The 20830-nt window shown below is 37.3% G+C and overlaps 1 protein-coding gene across 19 annotated transcripts in view; it reads right to left on the bottom strand.

Moving 5' to 3' along the window:
- Positions 1-20830, bottom strand: part of TCF4 (transcription factor 4) — a 353355-nt gene that overhangs the window by 116811 nt on the left and 215714 nt on the right. For 15 of the 19 annotated variants that reach the window (XM_034995781.1, XM_034995785.1, XM_034995784.1 and 12 more), the window contains 2 exons: positions 11918-12047; positions 11387-11436 (listed from right to left, as the gene is read on the bottom strand). In XM_034995781.1, the coding sequence (XP_034851672.1) occupies positions 11387-11436; positions 11918-12047 (180 nt within the window). The remainder of the gene's footprint in view (positions 1-11386; positions 11437-11917; positions 12048-20830) is intronic. The other 4 variants (XM_034995786.1, XM_034995796.1, XM_034995774.1 and 1 more) reach the window with 1 other exon arrangement.

The raw sequence follows: 20830 nt of genomic DNA, 5'->3' as shown, positions 1-20830 counted from the left end.
TTAAAAAAAATTGCGACACACTTTACCCTGAGTAACCAAGAGGTGATCATAAATATCCCTAAATAGCATTAAACAGATATGAAAGACATTAACACTTTCGGAATGCCAAAGTAGTATTAAAAAAAAAAAATTCTAACAGATGCTCCTAGGTCAAAAAGTGAAATGTGTGTTTCCTGAAAAAACACTCTCATCAGAATCATAAATGAACTGTGAGCAGAGAAGAGGTGTTGCTGAACAAATGGGGATCCTTTTGGGGAAGAACACAGCAATCCACTGCCAACGTGTACTTGCCATAAAAAGCCAAATTGCAATGGAAGTTTGATGAAAACCAATATCCTTTGTAATCCACAAGGTGGCAATGACTACAAATGAGGGGTACCTCCATCGGATCTATCCAGTTTCCCAGAGAAAGGGTCTGTCTCTGGGAACCCAAGCCTCGGTTCCATTCGGGGACACAAGGAAGGGGTCCAGCCAGAAGGACCTTTCCTGAAGAGCCGAATGTGCTGCCTGGCTTTTCTGTCAATGAAAACTGGCTGGGAAAAGTCATTCGTTGTGGAATGCAAGACACCATGCTCTCTTTCCCCCACCCCCTTTGGCAGATGTTTTTTTTTTTTTTCTTTCAATGCAAGAGTTCACTAATCAGCCCTTATAAAAAAAATTGTTCTAAGTTTCCCTTAGCTGACAAGCGAAAACAAGTTTTCTTTTATGAATTCAGCAATGGCACTGAGGGGAAAAAAAAAAAAACACCACATTACAATGTGGCAAAGGCCAGAATCCAGCAATTCTTTGACTTTACCTTAAAACATCTGTATAAATAGTCCTGTTTCATGTTAGAAATTTACCTAAACAGTCCTAAACAAATCGAACTCTGTTTTACTTTAGAAGCGAAATGAAGTGCCATACACTCCCACCTACTCAACACATCTTCGTCTTGCCAGATGAGGTAAAAACCCCAGGCCTAACCTCTTTTCATGGGGACCAGAGCCAGCCCCACAAATGTGGTGCCCCACTCAGGAGGACCTGCTTCTGGCCAATTACAGAGTAAGACTGATAGAAGATGAAAGAAGAAGCATGTATCTCCTTATCGCTCAGAGGCAGGGCTGATTCAGGCATAAACAAATTACTGGCAGAGGGGAATCATATTATGAGGCGCTCTGTCATCTTGGCCTGATGTCCCATTTCAAAAGAAAAAAGATGGAGTACATACTTCCAACACAAACTTTGTAGAGCGATAAGTCTAATGATAGAAACAGCTGACTAGGTGTCTTGGCCTGATAGAGACACTCCTGCAAGGACAAAGACATACAAAAAGTGCTTGCAGTATTTCGTAGTTTCAGAAAAAACAAGTGACCTCCATTAGGTAGAATTCTTCTACATGCAATTGAGAGCCTGGTCTGAGTTTCTCCTCAGCAGCTAACTACCCCAGTAAGCCGTGTGTTAAATTTTTCCCAAGTGCTAGAAGACAGGTAGTTACCTTGTTGCTGATGTTAACATTGCCAGGGGCTTATTATTATTGTCATGAGATGTTATCATTTCTTAGATATTTACAATGTGCCAGGACTATGCTGAGCATGTTGTATATATTTTGTCATTTATTTATTTCTCCCAATATCCTTGGGGGGGTATGTATATTTCCCCCATTTTTAAGGGAAGAATTCCAGGATATTACCTCATGTGCCCAAGGCCATGTGACTAGTAAGTGGCACAGCCAACTAAAAACCCAGTTGATTCCATGCTCTTTAGCACTAGATCGTACTCTCTCTGTTGCAGAAATGCTCTACGGAATGGTCTAGTCTCTCTAAGGGGCCTGCCTGCGCAGAAGTTGTGCTCTACAACCAGTGAACACCTTAGAGGTACCGAGGGGCATTCTACAGTGAGATGAAACTTTTGAATATTTAATTTTTTCCAGATTGGCAAATACTTGAGATGCGAACAACAATCAGGCTGTGGAGAGCTTTTTGCTCTACCAAGCGCTCTGAATAGCCAGCCACGGGCAGCATAGCATCATGATTAAAGACAGATAAACCTTGCAGACAGACTGCCCGGGTCTCAATCCCCAGCTCTGCCATCTACTAGCTGTGTGACCTCAGGCATCTGTCTTCACCCCTCTGTGTCTAGTTTCTTTAGCCATGAATGAAGAGTAGGATATCCCATCTCATAGGATTGTGTCAGAGTTAGTGATTTATTAGATGCAAAGTGCCCAGTTTCTGGCACCGAATAAGCACTATGGTAAGGGTTTGTCATGAGTATATCCACATCATCTCCTGAGGCAGGTGCTATTTATACCTATTTTGTACACCATGAAATAGGGTTGTGACCCAACCAGGGCCATGAGGTAAGCAGAGGACACCAGACATTTAATTAGGAAGAGCTCTTGATTTCTAATGCAGTGTTATTTCCATCCTACTACCCCACTTTTATTACTGTATTCATTCATTGGAAATCTTTCAAAGAAATATGCAAGGCAGTGAATTTAGCCTTTACATGACCAAAAAGTCCTTACCCATTTCAAGGTGGTGACAAGTGGGTAAGGGGACTCAGCATTTCCAAAAGGAGAGTAAGTCCCTGTGTTTCACTGTGTGCGTTATTTGATTTTTTGAATGCAAAACCTTCTCAATAGGCCAGACCTTATGCTCTTTAAAATGCTAAGGTCATCCCCACCAATTGGGGATGTAAGTGACAGAATACGGAGAACTTCCTTAAGCAGGAAGGACCTTAAGCTGTGATTTAAATAAAGAGGACACTGAAGAGAAAGAAATGTTCGCTGTTACTTGGTGTGTCTAGTTTTTTGGTTCGTTGAACAATATGCCTTGAAAAAGTATAAATGAAGAAAGAAATGAGGGAATGAATGAAAACTTCTGAAAATGCTTTCTTCTCCCTCCCACCTGGATGGTCCCAGTTTGTTATTACAGGGTTCCACTTAACAGCTAGGTTGTTGGTGTAATTTATTAAAGGGAAAACAAAACAGCATTGTTTGTAGAATAATTACTTATTTGGATTTGAATTTCATAATTCCAACTATATCGGCCCATAATAAAAATGCTGAATTCCATTTTCTTTTGCCCAACCCTATCAATTAAGCTACAGATGATATGTAGCGATGTGTTATATATATCTAAAAATAAAATTCGTATCAAGGCACTCTGTGAGGAACCCACAGGTTTTGGCAATAAAATCTCACTCATGAAGCATATGCCTCAGTATTAAATGGCAGAATTTGTACCTTTTTATGACATAACAATACTTTCAAACAGTACAATTGTTACAGAAACAGACTGATTATCTATTTAGCTTAATGGCTTACAAATTTCAAACTGATTCAACAAGTCTTAATTGCCAGGCCATGAGCATTCTTTTAAAACCTCAGCTTCAGGGCGCCTGGGTGGCTCAGTTGGTTAAGTGCCCAACTCTTGATTTCAGCTCAGGTCATGATCTCAGGGTCGTGGGATTGAGCCCCGCATCAGGCTCTGTGTTCAGCACAGAGTCTGCTTGTCCCTCTCCCTCTGCTCCTCCCCTGCCCACTCTCTCTCTCTTTCTCTCTCAATCTCGAACACTCAAATAAATAAATAAAATCTTAATAAATAAATAAATAAATAAAACCTCAGCTTCAGTAGTTATGAGAAAAGAGTTGACCACTGCTGTACCCTTTAGACACATTTTATTTTTTATCTCATCTGCTAACCTCTCAAGTTATCAGACCTCCCCTACGGTAAAGCTCGAGTTTTTATACCCCATTTATTATTGAATTATTTTGTACTTCCTGTTTGTTTCATAATGAGTAAGCCAGAAAATATTATTGTACCCTAGGTTAATACACCTGAGCACCCGTGAAAGAACCGAATTCCTCAAACAGGGTTACTTGAAAACATGAACACGAAGAATCACCCACCTACTTTAAACTGCTTTCTCATGGCAGCTAATGATATAATGATATACTTTGCCAATCGGTTCAATGAAAGCCATTACAATATTACTCTAAGTGTAATCCAGGAGGCATATTTAGGATGAGATAGGCTGGGGATGAGGAGGCTGGTGTAGCCAGACAATCTTTTCTCGGATGGTATCAAAATAATTGCTCCAAAAAAGCATTTTTTTTTTTTAAAGAAAAAAAATCCCTAGATGATAACAGCAAGTGGTAAAGTGACAGTTTCTGGGTATGTGTGAGGGATATACCACAAGGGTCATTTTTCTGAGAACACTAAGTCCTTCTAATATGAGTCCATGTTTCACAAAGGAAATGCCTCTTAATCACCATCGTCGCAAACACACCAAAACGTTTTTTTACACTTCGTTACCAAGGGGGTTTTACTAAGAAATGGCCCCTTTTCTTCTGTTCCACTGAATACTCAAACTGAACCTAGTGACACTGAAGACTCGTACAGGTCCTCCTCTGATTTCTCTAGAAGTAAATACTTATATGTCAAGTTTCAACCTTAGTAGCGTATTTGGGATTGATGAATTCCTCAGATGACAAAGTTAGCCTAGGAAGAGGATAGTGGCTGTCGCCTCACAACTCGAATATAATTCTAAAAATGTCCTTTTCAAACTTGATTTTGCGCATTCTTTCAAAATGGAAATCTGTGCTTCTCGCCGAAACTTATATCATTTTTCCAACCTTGAAATCCTATAAAAAAGGCGGACTGCTCTGCACTACCTTAATTTCTCTGAAGAGGGAGTATAAGCTCTAGCAAAGCAGAAAACTCACAAGAGCCCTATACCTATGCAACGGTATAAAAAAATCAGAATCATTCACATGCTGCCGTTTTGAGATAAAATAATTGAGTATTTAAAGCTACAAATTTTGCACCGCATTTTATAAAAGCTCTTATTCCTTTTTAAAGAGACCACACTCCAGTACACAAATACACCCTGGGATAGTTGAGATCAAGGCTGAGAATCTCATGCTAGTGCTTGGAAATGCGACTTTATGTTCAGTTTAAGAATTCAGTGCAATTTATTTAAAAAACAAAACAAAGCAAGTGTCTGTCAACAGCCTGACAGAATTTAATCTGCCTTAAGAAAATACAACTTTGCTATTTTTGAAGAGACTCTTCATTCCTTTTAGGGTTATTGCCACATATTCTGAGAGAATCTTACTTAGTCCTCCAAGTTCTCTCTGATTTTGATTTATGACTTTCAAACAAAAACTTTACAATTGTTTGAAATCAGGAAAACACACCCTGAAAACGCAGAAATCGTCAGTGCTCAGGAAAAAAAAAAATGAGAAAACTTCTCTATGTTAGAAAATAAAACGAATGGTTCAATCGATGAAATACCTGGAAGTTGAAAAAATGGTACCTGACCAAATATTAAGCCCAGCATCTATATTATTCCAGAAACAAAATAAACTCACAGTCAAACCACACGCTGCAAAACAAGTTTTTATAATTTCAGAATGCATGCAAGCCTCTGACAATTCTCTCTCTAGGTAAAGCAGCCTTACAGCTTCTTGGATTTCTTAATAATTAAACCACTCAGACGGCGGAGTCCAAGACTTCACACCAAAATATACTCTTCAGTGCAAGTGATAAAATAAGGTTCCAAATAACAGTTTCCTGAAACGTATTTCTCCTCTCTTAACAAATGAGGCCAGTTTTATACTAAATGCTATTGTTCCAGTTGTTGAAATCTTAACAAAAGTCCCGATAAATCTTAGCAGGTGAAATATCGAAAACTTGGTTAAAAATAAAAATACACACGTGGGTGGGGGGAAGAGATATCACGCACACCATCTTAGAAGAGCTTGCTTAGTAGAATAATCAGACAAAGGGGGCCGGGAAGGCATGTCTATTGAGGAGGAAACTAGGTGGTTGTGTCTCATTTGAGTGTTTGACACATGTATCTTTTCATTTGTAAAGATAACCATAGAAGAGCTCACAAATATGCAAACCTTTCTTCTATAGTTGACTTTTGTGTTTTTCTTCTCTCTTACATTTCTTCCCACTTTATATTTAAAATATACACACCAGAAGTCATCCTTTTAAGGGGAGAAGGAATAGATCTCATAATAGAGAGGATGATGGAAGAGAGATTTCATTATTCCAAAATCCCAAACAAAAATACAGAAATCTTGTAGCAAACTGAGAGATTGGAATGCCTAATGGTATATATGTTATATATTTGTATGACTCTCATATGCTTTTTGAGACATTCTTAATAGAATAAGAACCCCCAATAAAAACTTTAAATACAGAGATTCTCCTATATTTGTGTCATAACCAGCAATTCATAAAAAAAGCATAACGTCCATAGCCTCCAACTGCAATGGAGACGATAAGATTGGTTTTCAAAGAAAGAATGTATATGCTGAACTTCTGAAGCCGTTGGTTTAGTAAATTCAGTATTAACTGCACAAAAATATATGTTCTCTGTGATGAACATTTTCTCAACTTTCAAGGTGCTCCCCAGGGTCATGTTACCTAGTCTGTGTAAATTGTGTGTAATTTTTTAATTACACTGTGTAAATTTTGTCCTATTGGGGATGATTTAATTGTATTATACTTCATCTCTTTTCTGTCTATACATTTTCATAACTAGTAAGCATAATTTTAATATCTGAACTTTATATTTCAATATCTTTAGTTGGAGAATGGGCACACTAAGTTTAAAGTTAACTATTGTGAGCTATCCAAAGATTTTAATGTAAACACCTATAGTTATACTTTTTCACAAAGGATCTACCTCTTCAGGAATGAACATTGATGAGGCCCCTCCTTTTATATCCTATCACATAATTGGCTACTCTAGAATTTCCTGCAAAGGAGGGTGTCCAGGTGGCTGATGCTTAGTTCATTTTAAAACTAATATAAATTTTATTTTAACAAAAGTTGTATTATCCCTCAAGTTAAAATTTTGCTGACATGTAATAGCATCACTGTGATTTATGATCAATTTCAAAGTGATGGGGGAAATGATGTTTTCAATCATATGTAATTTCTGAGCCTCTAAGAAGGAAAAAAATGATTACCAACTTCTCTTTTACATTGTGATTTCCTCAAGCATTTAAGAAAAAAGGTTTTTTCACTAAAAATATTTTAAGGTATGAACTCTACATCATTTTTGAAACCTTCAAATAGGAAGTTTTTTATATAATGTAAAAGGCACAGGACACTTAATGCCATCAACATTATCCAACTTTTCCTGATATTCCTAATAATATCTTCTGTAAAAGAAAGTCTCATTTAAACCTTAAGATTTTATTTTAAGAATTCTTCTGTTAAGAAAATTGGTAAACCTGGCATCTCATACACATTGAATTTTTATTTTTCAAGCCTACCTAATGATTAACTCATTCCAAAGTTTCTTGGAGTGCCCAAATCTTATTTTAGAATCTTTACTACCATAGAGATTGTTGTCCTTAGGATCCACGTGTCCAAAATTATCTCTGACCACCTAATACAAAGCTTGACAGATCTATGTGATTTTGAAAACAATAAGCAAACAAAGAAAAAACAACTGTAATTTAACATTAAAAAAATAGACTTTACTGAAAAGTTCAGTTTGGAAAAATTACTGGAGACAAGACAGGTCATAAGCTACTTCTAAGGATAAAACTTCTTATTTCTAGAGAAATCTGAGTTCCAAGGATTCCAAATGGGGAAGACAGTGACTGTCACTGAAGTTTCAAAACTCAATCCGAAGTGAAGACAAATTCTACCCATGTTTTCGAAGTAGAATGGTTATCGTTGTTAATACTTTCTGGTTAAATGCATGTCATTTCACATTCAAATTATAAGAAGATGGAGGTTTTATGTGTTTCCATATTGGTGGGCACAATAAAGTTCCCGAAAGACCATGTCTTTGTGCTTTTAATGTGTGTTCAGAAAAAAATATTTTAGAACAGCACAATGTGAAAATTTTTTGCTTTCTAGATTTTAATGCCTCCATGTAAATGTCTTAGAATTATGGATCATTTTCCCCAAAAATGTGATTTAATGGGTGTATTTTTCTCTGCATGAGTTCACGATTCAATATGTATGACGATTCGGCTATACAAAGAGAAGAAATCTGCTGGAAAGAGCAGTAAAGTTGCAAAATGTTACGTTTAAGATCTAGGATTTAAAGAAGAAATCCAAGACATAGAAATCAAACCAGAAGTTCACGTGCAGATCCAAGAAATCAGACAGGTGAAATAAATTCTGGCGTCAACAACAACAAAAAAACCAAAGCTTTACCATTAAACTCTCATCAAGAGATGAGGGCTACAAGAAACTGGTATGTGACTGAAAAGAACATACTACAGTCTGAACAGAGAACACGAAAATGTTCTGCAGTACTAAGCAAGGCTCTTGTGGGCAATTAGAGAGTTGTCATTTCACAGAGCCTTTCCTTTAAAGAAACATCACTCTAGCCCTAACTACAGGCCTCTGTGGTCCAGGGGGACAGACTTCCTTCCCTCCACTGCGCCTGAACAAGGCGACCCCTCAGGATGGTGCTCCCGCCACCCTATCACTGTCATGCTTCCACAGTGACTCGAAGTCTCTTAGAGGCTGTGCACAGCACACACACATTGAAGGATCCTGCCAGATCCATGGCATGATGTTGGGCCAGGCTTATGTTTCCTCTCTCCCACAGATGCTGCAGTATTTTCAAAAACAGGGCCAGGCAAGCGCCTCGCTCTCATTTTCTGTGAAGATCCAGCCTAATGGCGACAGAAGAGGTCCAGCCTCTGTCTTCTGGTAATGCCATAAATAATATCTGATTACAGATGTTACAGTTTAAATTTTCTTTGTTTCAGGTTAAGGAAGAGAAAGGGCCCATGTCGAAAAGGAAAAAAAAAAGTGAGTTGACACAACAGATTGTGACAGATTTATTACTATTTATCATGGTAAATATGTATCGAAGAAAACATATAAATGTCTTTATCTAGTCATAATCACTCCAAAGAAAACCTTTTATTAGCCCCAATTTCTTATTATTTGTAATAAAACCATTCACACATACTGAAGCAAGTTTTAGGAACTACCTCTTATCAGATTTATATTCATAATTTTTATTTGAGCTTAAAAAAAGAGTAAACATGGCAGAGGTCTAAAAATAGGAAAATATGGGTCTACTGGGGCAAACGTGCTACAGTGACTATTGCGGACCCTCTCTTTAGATCAAATTAAAACATATACCTTGTGCGTAAATAATAAGCAATCCAATAAATACAACAAAGCTAATATAAACTAAGTAAAATTGTGGTTAAAACAGAGCTGAGATTTTTTTCCAAGTGGTAACAATAAATAGACAATTGGATTCTAAAATCGACCAAACTAAGTTACTCTTTTTTGCTTAAAAAAGAAAAAACAAACAAAAAAAACAAGGATGAAATTTCCATTTCAATTGAATTTTCCTCCTTGTCTTTCCAAAAACAGGCTCTATTTACAAAATTGTTCCTTAAAGACCATTAAAACATTTAGCCAAGATAAATTCTCTAAGAAGAGTAAATCCTGAACTGACCATCGAAAGCCAAAAATTAAATAATACAAACTAAATTTCCACTTCCAGATCCAATGGGAAGAAAGGAAAGGTACTTTTATATTTCTAAGCATCTGACAACATATCAACAACACACAAACTGTCTAAATAGCAGAGAAAAAACTGTGTCAGTGAAATTTTCTATAGTGGCCAGTTAGCTCTAGGGTAATACTTAAAAATTTACAATGAAGTAGCAGAAATTATTGTTGACAACGATTAAGCAGATAGGTAATATCTAATGCCACACCAAAACACTCCTTAGAAATTGTGTAGATTTTTGCATAATTTTAGTATTGGAAAAAACAAAGTTTATTGGACCCTGAGGCATAAATAAGGTTCTATAGTTTTAAGTTTTCCACGGCTCCTATGGCAAACAGCTATTCTATCATTTCAGAAGAGTCAAAGTCCACTTATTGTATTCAATACTGTCCATATTAGGTTCAGTCATGTTTAAAATGTAAACAGCTGTGAGGACTATATCATTTGAAGTTGTCATAAAAGCTATTAAAAGCTAAAGTTTCATCTACATTAAATCCACCACAAACTTCAAGCTTAAAATATGCTTATAAAAACCTGAGGGAATATTAGTCAATTTCAATACAGCATAGAAGTTTAAAGAATAAACCACTGAGCACACTTTTTAAGTGACTTACTGGTAGTCTAAAGTGACTATTTTATACGCTATTGGCAGTTTTATTTACACAATATTTTTCTATATTTATGGATAATTTTGTGATGCTTCTTCAACATTACCAAGTCTATGATAATCAGCATACAAAATTTGTGTTTCTTTCCTGATAAAGACTCACTCTGATATATTCACTTAATAATTTTTTGGATGAGCTGAACTAAAAATCAAGTCAAATACACAGGTGTTTGGGTTAATCTAATCTTAGCACATTTGCAAAACCTATTATTCTCCTAATTCATTAAAAATGAGGTAAAACTAATATGTGAGCATTGATTGGTAATATATTTTCAGAAACCCAAATATCATTTTATTTTAGAGAAGAAGAACTTAACAATAGGGCTCATTAGCATTCTTTTCAAAGAATACTAGTGCCCTACAGAACACAGAATTAAATTAAATTAAATCAAAACTGTGTATCTATACCTGTATCTATCTCACAGGAAGGAAGGAAGAAGGGAAAAAAAGAAGAGAGGAACTCATATTTTTATTCTACGTAAGGAGGAAATCGTTAGGAAAAGACTGTTCTAAACAAAATTAAATAAAACCATCTTAGGAACTCAGATTGGAAAATATATGTAAGAATTGAAAATAAACATATCTTATTTAGTTGTGATCACAGCCACCTTTTGCTGCGTTGGAGCCTGGAGGGACCTCAGCAGTGCCTGAGTACAGCTCCAGGTATTAAAAAGACCCAGAATGCTCTTGGTTACAGCTGTTTCTTCTGGTTGTCACCTGGTATTCCAGACACAAATGGCTACTGATGCAGCTACCTCTGAAGCTTTTATTCAGTCACCTCTCTAGAAAATAGAGACATTCTCTCTGCACTCTGGGCTGAAACCCATGTAAATTTTTCCTAAATCCTCTCCACAAATCTCCTTTCGCATGCAAATCCATAAATCATCATAATACCGACAAAGAATTTAACCAACAGATGAAACTAATACTCATTCTCTGTACAGGTAAAAACTCCTCGAACTTCAGGCACCTTTTCAAGGCTCTCTTCAGAGCTTAACCTGCTGAGTATCAACACAACCACCCAGTCTTCCAGGATATGCAATTAATCACGCCAACGTGGGTCAGGTGGCTGGAAGTGCAGGTCATTCCTACCTCATCCACATTCTAGATAAACGTGCTGCTCTGGCTCATGGCACCTCGTTACTCCCCTCTCCCTCACATCAATGCGAAACAGAACAAAATAAACACTATACAAAAGCAGAAACAAGCAGTACTTACTGAGGATGGCAAACCTGGAGGAACTTTTCGAACTTTCTTTGTCTGCACCTCTGAAAGAAAAGGAAGAGGCGGTGAGGTCCCCGCACGCCCATTTTCCTAACTAAAACAGATTACACCACGAAGCCATTTAGATTAGACCAGATTTTCTTAAGTCGTTACCTTAGCAAAATGTCAGTACCGCTATCGTATTTTATCCTGGCAGACATCAAATTCTGCCTTTTTCATAAAAATCAAGATATTTAACTTTTTTTAAGCTTTGATTTTTTTTTTTAAGTTGCCTTATATGGGCAGCCAAGAGAAAACAAGAAATAAGCATACACCAAAATAGTTCTCTAGCTACTAGAAGTTGTTAACATACCCATCCAATGTACTACTGGGGAGGGGTGGTCACGAGCCTGACATTTGAGGAAAATTTTATGGTTTTGGAGGGTGGGGTGAGGGTAGGGTGAGAAGGGTGGTATTAAAAGAGAGAGGAAGAAAGAAAAAGACTACTAATAATCACTCAGGCATTCAAACGGAGGAATACCTTACCCATGGCACCACCGTGAAGAGGCCTCCTTCGGGGGTTATTGCTAGAATACTGATAATACTGGGAGCCAGGTTTGGTGGGCGACAGGGTTCCTGGGGTGCCCATATCCATGTCACCTCCAAGGAGACTCTGCTAAAAGGTTAAAAAGGGAAAACAAACATACAAGGTTAGTTTTTCACATTCACCACCCCCCAACTGATTGTTAGTACTTAAACCAACGCAATAAACAAAACAGCATCTGCTAAGCTGTAACAATTACAACACAACCGAACAAAAAGAAAAGCAGTCTAAGAAGCTAGCCCAAAGTCTGTGATTTTTTTTTTTAATTCTTTGCTTTTGAGAGGGAGGTAGAAGGTGATTCTCTTTAAACAGTATTTTCATCTTAAGACAACTCACATTTTAATTTTTTAAGAAGACGGCACTTATGTAAGACTCGTGTTTTTTTTGTTGTTGTTGTTGTTGTTGTTTCTTTAATCTACACTTAGGCTCCTATCTGGGAACTATTCATGCCCTTCCTTCACAAGAACCCAGGGAGAATCTGATTTTTCGGATGCACATAAAACTTGCCCTGGCTGCTCCCACTGGGGGTGAGTGCAGAAGGCTCCACTCAACTGAGGACTCTGCCTCTCTCCATCGGCACAGCATTATCCTCCACGGATTTACACAGCACCCACAGAAGAGAAAATGCCAGCAGAACCGGGAGTAAATTCAAATCTCACACTAACTTCCAAAATCATAGAAATAGGAGGCATTCTAAGCTAACAGGAACAAATTAAAGGACATTAGAAGGCCCTCTTGAGGACTACTGGAAGCTAAAACACATCCCCACAGATTAAACATTTACCTGAGCACTAGAAAACTTCCACAGATATCATTAACTTACCACAGTGTGATAAATTACTAAACTTTCGAAAATGATGACACACGAAAGATTCTATAATAATATTACATTTTCTAAAAACTACATAAAAACTTACCCATAATATATAAATCGCCTGATTATACTCTGCATTGAACACATTGTTCTTTTAATTAGCCTGATATGCAAGAAAACAAGTGTAGATACTACCATTTATATTAAGAACAAATTTACTGTTTAATAAAGAAATTTTAAAATTAAGTACTAAAAAATCTAACTTTATCGTTACTTGTAATCAACTTTTACTGACTGAACTAATTACTGTCCTTGATAAAGTACAGAATGTGTTTTCCCTAATCTAAATTCTAATCACCATGTCACTCACAACAGACTTAGGGATGCTTCACTAACACACTATTCACATGCAAAATACTCTAAATAGGCCAATTATGACTCTGCCCCTGTTCCCTGGTTAACCCGCTGAGAACTGAAAAATTTCACAAGGCAGTCACCAACTAAAACAAAGAGTCCTTGTTTTAAATTAAGACAGTCTTTTTGATTCCTAAATAGCTCAACAAAGTGGCATGTCTTCTAGTGAAAGCAGTTGGTCAAATATGACCCATAAGCTGGAAAATCAAAAATTCAAACCTCCCCTTTCCAGTGCCATATAGCTAAATATCATAAAGAGAACCTCTCTATTCCAAGGGATTTTTGTGAGTGCTGGATGAGTAATATATAAAGGACTAATCAGCTACTGACAAGCTTGCCTTCACTGATTCCAGTTTCAGACTTTTCCAAGGGATACATAACAAACATTACTTTAAAATAAAACTTCAAGGGATGAGGTTTTAGGTTTGCGGCTCATTTTGAGCAAAAACTCATTGCGAGTATCTTCATATTTGCCACATCAATACCAGATAAAGCCAGATTATTTACCAGATAAAAATCTGACATCCGCATGCTCAATTACTGCCTATTCCGAACTTAAGATATCCAAATGCTACCCAATGACAAACTAAAATATAGAGCTCTTTGTAATAGTTTCCTACAAATCAGGAATCCAACAGCTCACCATCAAATTATTTATCGTTTTATAAGTGGCATTCAACAATTTTAGAACCTCAGCCTGAAATTTCACTCTTGGTAAACCTTATTAACAAAATCTGTGTTTAAGCCCAAGTTTTCTTTGAAATTTCCATCAAAAAAGCTGTGGAATGATTTAAATCACAACCTCCTCACAGTCTGGTAAATTTACAAATAAGCCTTTCTTTCAGGAGAAGAGGAGTTTGAAGATGACATTATTGAAAACTTTGTATTTTAGACAGACATTACTCCTCTTTCTTCACTTATCTTTTCCTCACATAATACAAAATATTCAAACAAGACTGAGCAGATATGTTGAAATTCTTGCTTGTCTCCTTAATGAGCTTAACCATTGCTTAATTCTTGTTGGTCCTGGTGGCAAAGGTTCTCACTCCCAAGAAAGTAGATGCATTCAATAGGTCAACATAAAAACAAACACGCTTGCTTTACTGTGCTTTAGCAGGATTCACAACAGAGCTGTGAAAAATGGAAAATGATAACTAGAAGATCGCTCACTGGCTGTGGCTGACCTTACTGTTGTTAATTTAAAAGAAAATCATTTCACGGGCCAGTTGTAAATAAATCATGCACCCAACGCTTGCATGTGAGCCACATGAACTATGTATGGATCGTGACAGAAGACCAAGACCAGATAGCACTTCCACACATGTAGAGGGCTCATGTTGATCTTTTTCATTTCTTCTCTTTTTCACAAAGCACGTTCCTGTTTCTTTCTTTTTAGACCTGTTTGTTCCTTTTTCTTTTTTCTCTCAGACAATAGAATCATTCTTCTAGAGCAACAAAAATAAGCATTTCCTCATACTTAAGGGGGCCCTAATCACCCCCCTAGGGAAAACTAAGATAAAAATATATGTGTTCCTATTGGAGAGTATACTTGTAAAATGAACAATAACCATTTACTATTGTTTGGCCTTTACGTCACACATTTAACTCTCTTAGCAATGAGAAAGAGGGAAAAAAAAATTCCACTGGCTAAAAAACCCTGAGTTTATGAACTTAGGAAATTAATGGCATTCCATTTATTAAGGTAAATTGAATATGGCACAAAATGGATAAGGCATTCATTTACGTATGAATTCACCTGCATGAATATATATACATCTGTGTATATATATAAAGACAAATTTTTGCTTAATAAAAGTCGTTTGGAAGCTAAAGTCTACTTTCAAAATGGGCCAATTCGTCTTTGCCTTCAATAAGATTGTAAAGGTTTCAGGGTTTCCGCATTGTGCAAGTTCATGCTCTGCGGTTATGCTGGGTCCCAGTACGGAGCTGCCTGAGTCTGCCAGGAAACACTGGAAGCAAGATGTGGCATCTCGCACAGCTAACCTGTAAATCTTAAACCCATAGTTTAGCATTTTGTGTAACTGTCTGCAACGTGATGAGATGAGCCCTTCCCCTTCTTCACTCCTTATTTTCTTCCAAAGACAAACAATCTTAAGACTTAAAATACCCTAACCAAAAAAATAGAATCTGCTGACTTTGTTAACTGGGTTTAAATATTTTGGGGCCCACCCCCCCGACAACCAATCTTTCATCAGAAAGTCCCACCAGAGCCCCTCAAATGCCAAATGCAGCACTCTGTGAGGGTCCATTTCCATTAAATTTTTTTGTTTGTTCTACATCAGATCTGGGTCTCAGTCTAACACATTCTCAACTACTGCCCCAATTCCTTCTGGGTGGGGGGGAGCATTTAAACATCCTTGATCAACCATTGAACTTTGCTTATGCAACCAAGAATGCAAACCATGAATTAAACTTGAGTAACAGAAAAGCAGCATATATCTCAAATTAGATTTATAACTGAATGGTAATCAAAAATAGAACTCACTGCTTCGAGCTTAAATTATCAACTTTTTTCTTGTTAAACTAAAATCATCTTGCTCTGAACTATTATTTCATTTCAGTCAGCACTTTAAATGTAATGGGTGGGTGGTACATTTCTAAAAAGGAAGATTATATTTACCCTTAATTATAGATATGAGTGAGATCAGAATACGATGAATGCTGCTTTTTGGCTTATAATTAATTCATCTAATAGGTGAATGACCTTGAATTTCAGAGTTGGAATCGGGGGGGGGGGGCCTAAGAAGTAGGAGAAAAAAATCATCTCTGGGGAAAAGCAAATGTGCCCCTGGTTTCTTAGAGCTTTCTCCGATTTTGCGTCACTCCCATTACGTTGTGATCCGATATCAGACACAACATCTTGGGGGGATGTTGTAGAACAGAGAAAAGCAGTCTCAGATGAAACCAGATTAAGCTCCTTTTCTGAACTATTGCCAAATGCTTGTGAGTCTAATTCATGTTTGGGTATTCTAGTACTCACACAGCTGCAATTCTATTCTTTCATCACAAACCTAAGTGATGTATAGTGGCTTTGTATGGCGAACTGACTCCATAAAGCCAGGAATTTTGGAAGGCTTTACGTTAATATGGAAATAAAATTCTGAACCACTATAAAACTTATGAATGCTGGATATTTGTATGGGTACCTAATAGACTTTGCAGTACTAAGTGCAAAATACACATCGAGCAAAATTACCAATTATATTTGTTTAAAACACATTTTTTTTAAAAAAAAATCGCAATTGAGGTCATTTCTACATAGTGAATTCTGCACAGAATCGGGTTTTCAAAGACACTGCTGAATAAGATTCCTAACAGCCATGGGGAAGTTTTTGCAAATCCCTGTCGAATAGCTGCTGCTGAATTTGCCATTTTGACCACAGAAGGGCCATTGCTGACTTACTATAGTAGCAGGAGGGGGCGATAATTTTGCTGCTGTTGGCACTTACTCTGCAACCCAGAATATATCTCACACCAAAGGGCAATGAAGAACACAATATTTCCACCTGTCCACTTTTGAACTTCAAAGCTCAAAACTGAAGGTCAGTCTTTGGACAGTCTCTATTCCCAATAGCTGAAGGTCTAGGAATGCACCTCTATAGTTTATTTTGAGTTCTGTCTTATGCTTGGTTTCAACAAAAGAAAACTCTGGAAACTCACATAAGATGGCAAGGATAACTTTCATAATCAGGGACTTAACAGATTGTCATCGTGCTGCAGAGAAATGTAAATTATCGAAATTATCATTTAGCAAAGATTTTCTTTTAGGGACTTTTGGTCAGTGCTTTTTATTTCTACTCTGAGTGTGTAGTGCACATTGTAACAAGTCAGAAGTAGAATCCAAACCTCTTGAGGAAAGAGAGAGGGCTTTGAGGTCAGACAGATCCCACTGAACCCTAGCTCAGAGGCATACAGGCATCCTGACTAAGGGTTAGTTATGCAACTGCTCTAAACCCTATTTTCCTCCTCTGTAAAAAGGGAGTAATGAAAGCCCTGCTACAGGGGTATCAGGAGCAGATGAAACAACATATGTAAAATGTCCAGCAGAGCTGGCATCTAGCACATAGTTACCCTCCTTCCTATGTCCCTACAATTCATAGTCCCATGTCCCAATCTACTGATGACTACTTAAAAGATTTCCCAAAAGCTGTGAATGATTCATTGGCAGTGAGATCATCTACTCTACTTTGAGATAAAAAGTATACATTGAGATAATAATTTTGAAAAGTCAACATAAAAAACTGAAAAAAAGCCAAATCTGTGGGCCTACATAAACAGTGATGATAGCCTCATGGCCTAGAGCTACGCTGGCAACAAGAGATGGCTAGTTTTGATCCATACTGAAGAAAGAAACTGGCCAACAATCAATCTGGATAATTTCAGCTAGTAGCCATTTTCCTGGAACTGCCACAAGGATTATTTCAATGGCTCATTTAATTTTGTTTTTGCAAGCGTGAGCAAATATTACAGTTAATTCCACTATATGTGAGACCAAAACTAGTCACACTACGTATTGTACAAGTAGGTATTTAAAAATAAGACATGTATTTGATAAAATTTTATTAATCATGTGATGTTAAATAAATTCAAATTCTTACCACTGCATTAGCCACTGATGAATAGCTCAAACAAATTCAATATTGTTTTTCTCCTTGCAAGGCCAACTACAGGCATTTTATGTGATATTTATCAAGTACTATTTAAAAAAAACCCCATATTGCCCCATGACATGACAAAAAATAAATGAATGCACGTCACAGTTTTGGCTGGGAATTTGCATAACCTCCAAAGCATTCAATTGACCTTGGACAAAATGATTTATTTTTGTAGTGATTATATTTCACCAAACATTAAAAATTCAAGTATATTGTCTTTTCCTATAAAGAAACACAACACCTTATATTTAAATGTTATAATGTGATGCAAAGTTGCCATGGTAACTATTACTTAATGTATAGCTGAGTAAACAGTCAAGCAAAAACTCATGCATTTTGATATGGAAATTATAACTGCCCAAGGGTTGGCAAGATTTATGCATTCACCTATTTGATTACCTCTCAAATAAAAAAAAAAAACAATAACAACAAACAACATTTATTGTATACAATAAAGTGAGGAGGTCTTTCAGTGGTTTCTGAAAATCCATCCTGGAATCCCAAGTCATCTATTACATATTAAAAAGAGGATTTTTATTTGTTAGTGAGAAGGTAGATATTTAGCCAAAAGAAAATAGGAAAGCAATCAGGATCCTACCATAAAAATGGATTTGAAGAAATCTAATATAAACAATATGGAATTTAAGATAACTACCTTCTTTTCAGTTTATGCTCCTTCTCAGTTCAGGAAGTTTATTTAATATATAATTTGATAAGTGTGCTATAATCACTACTTGCCTTAAAATGTTTCTCTTTAGCAATTTTGTTCCAAAGTAAAAATAGAACAATTTGAATAAGACCTGTTAACATACTAGGGAATTAGCACCACTTCTCCTATAAATATAAACATGTGGCTATAATAAACATGTTGAAAAGTATATTTGGCCAGGTTGCTATTTTAGTAAAATAAAGCAATATCAAAATGTCACATGTCAGTCTTCTTCATATTGGATGGGGAAGGTTCCATTTCAAGCTTGTTGTAAATGCTTTCCTCTCTAGTAAGGATTTATAAAAACATTTTTATGTTGAGACTGTCCTCGTGGAGGACAGGATCCGGAATCTCCCGTCTGCTTACCCAGCACCTCTCACAGCTTCTCAATTAACGTCTAACGGCCAACGTATAAGATTTACTAAAATAAAGTATCCCGATAACTTTCTGAACTTGTACATAAGGTGACAAGCCTACCACATGACAGGAGGAAACTGAGGTTATCTGGAGAAGCAGTGAATGTATGATGGAATCTTCAAACCATCATGAAATTCTTTACGTTCTGACTATCCTTCCAAAGCTGGGCATGGCCTCCTCCTTGAAGTGGGTCGGCTTTCAATGTGCATTCAGTTTAACTCCCAAAGAGCTCTCTCTTGAATACATGGCTTATCAAGAATATGTGGCCAGGAAGGCCGAATGAGTTTATATGCTAGTTAAAAGGGAAAATGCTTATTCATAGTTGAACTCCCTATTGTGCCCAGCACAGACCCGCCATGGCAAATGCTCACTAAATATCGAAATGAACACAGAACTATCGCTATTAATCAAATTGAGGACTTAAACAGCTATTCTGGTGGGTTGGGTTTTTGTTTTTTTTTTTAGTTTTTTTCTAGCATAGATGTATTCCATTAGTTCTTCCAATTACTGTTGCTGCTGATAATAATAAGAGTAGTAATAGTGGAGGAAGGGCGAGCAGGAACTTGAAGTAAGACCAGTGATAAAGCTACAGCTATCACAGCTCAGTGCCTGTGAAGAGCCAAGCATGGCTGCAGGTTCTTTCCATACTACCAAGGCCGAAGATCTGACTGCCACCGGACCCATGGGGATATTCAGAGTGGGCATGTGGCCCGACCAACGGCACACACGTAGCTGGCAACCCACACAACCAGGACGAGAACTCCAGTTACGTCTGACTTCAAAGCCCATGCTTGTCCTCCATCCCACACGCTCCCTCCCTCTATTCTGTGCACTTCGGTTTTCTTTCCCTCACTCTGACCGTTAGGAGGAGTCAATCTGTTTTTCTTCAGTTCATCTTAACACCAAAAGCTCATCTTTCACATTTACTCCAGAGGAGCCTCTAACTCAGTAGATGAGGACAGGCCCAGACGTGAGTACCACTTTTTTTTTTTTTTTTAAGATTTTATTTATTTATTTGACAGAGAGAAACACAGCAAGTGCAGGAACATAAGCAAGGGGAGTGGGAGAGGGAGAAGCAGGCTTCCCGCTGAGCAGGGAGCCCGATGCGGGGCTCGATCCCAGGAGTCCGGGATCATGACCTAAGCCAAAGGCAGACGCTTAACGACTGAGCCACCCAGGCGCCCTGTGAGTACCACTTATCTCCTGGATAACCTTGGGCGGTCTGTCTAACCTCCGCAGGCCTGAGGCTCCTTGTCTGGGGGAAATGGTATTACTATTCCTACCCAGTGTAAGAACTAACCTAAATAATATAAAGTGCTTAGCAAAGTTCCTAGCACTTACTCAGGCTTGGTTCATCAAGAAGGAGTATTGTTATATATGCGGTATACATAAAGTATCTTACTATAAATTAATACTATATATTATATAACATTTACGTAAGTCAGAATGGAACATGATAGATTACTGGATATAAGTAATACACAGGCATATTACACACGTCGGTAACAGGCCAAGGAAGTGTTAGACTGTAAAACACTAAACCCTCTTGAACAACAGAAATCTCAGTTCTTGAGTCTGAAACTTCCACTGCCCTTGCTTCTGTTGTCTGCAGCCCCTGGCCATTCATTTTTTTTTTTTATTATTATTATTTTATATTACTCTTTATTTTTTAAGTTTTTATTTTAATTCCAGTGCAGCTAACATACAGTGTTATATTAGTTTCAGGTGTACAACAGAGTGATCCAACCCATCCATACATTACCCAGCGCTCATCACGACCAGAGCACTCCTTCATCCCCATCCCTTATTTCATCTTGCCGTTCAT

Source organism: Mirounga leonina, unplaced genomic scaffold, assembly GCF_011800145.1.
Source record: "Mirounga leonina isolate KUSES-001 unplaced genomic scaffold, KU_Mleo_1.0 Mir_93, whole genome shotgun sequence".
In the NCBI taxonomy this organism is placed as follows: domain Eukaryota; kingdom Metazoa; phylum Chordata; class Mammalia; order Carnivora; family Phocidae; genus Mirounga; species Mirounga leonina.
Note: the sequence above shows the minus strand (reverse complement) of the source record. Positions and strands in the feature narration are given on the sequence as shown.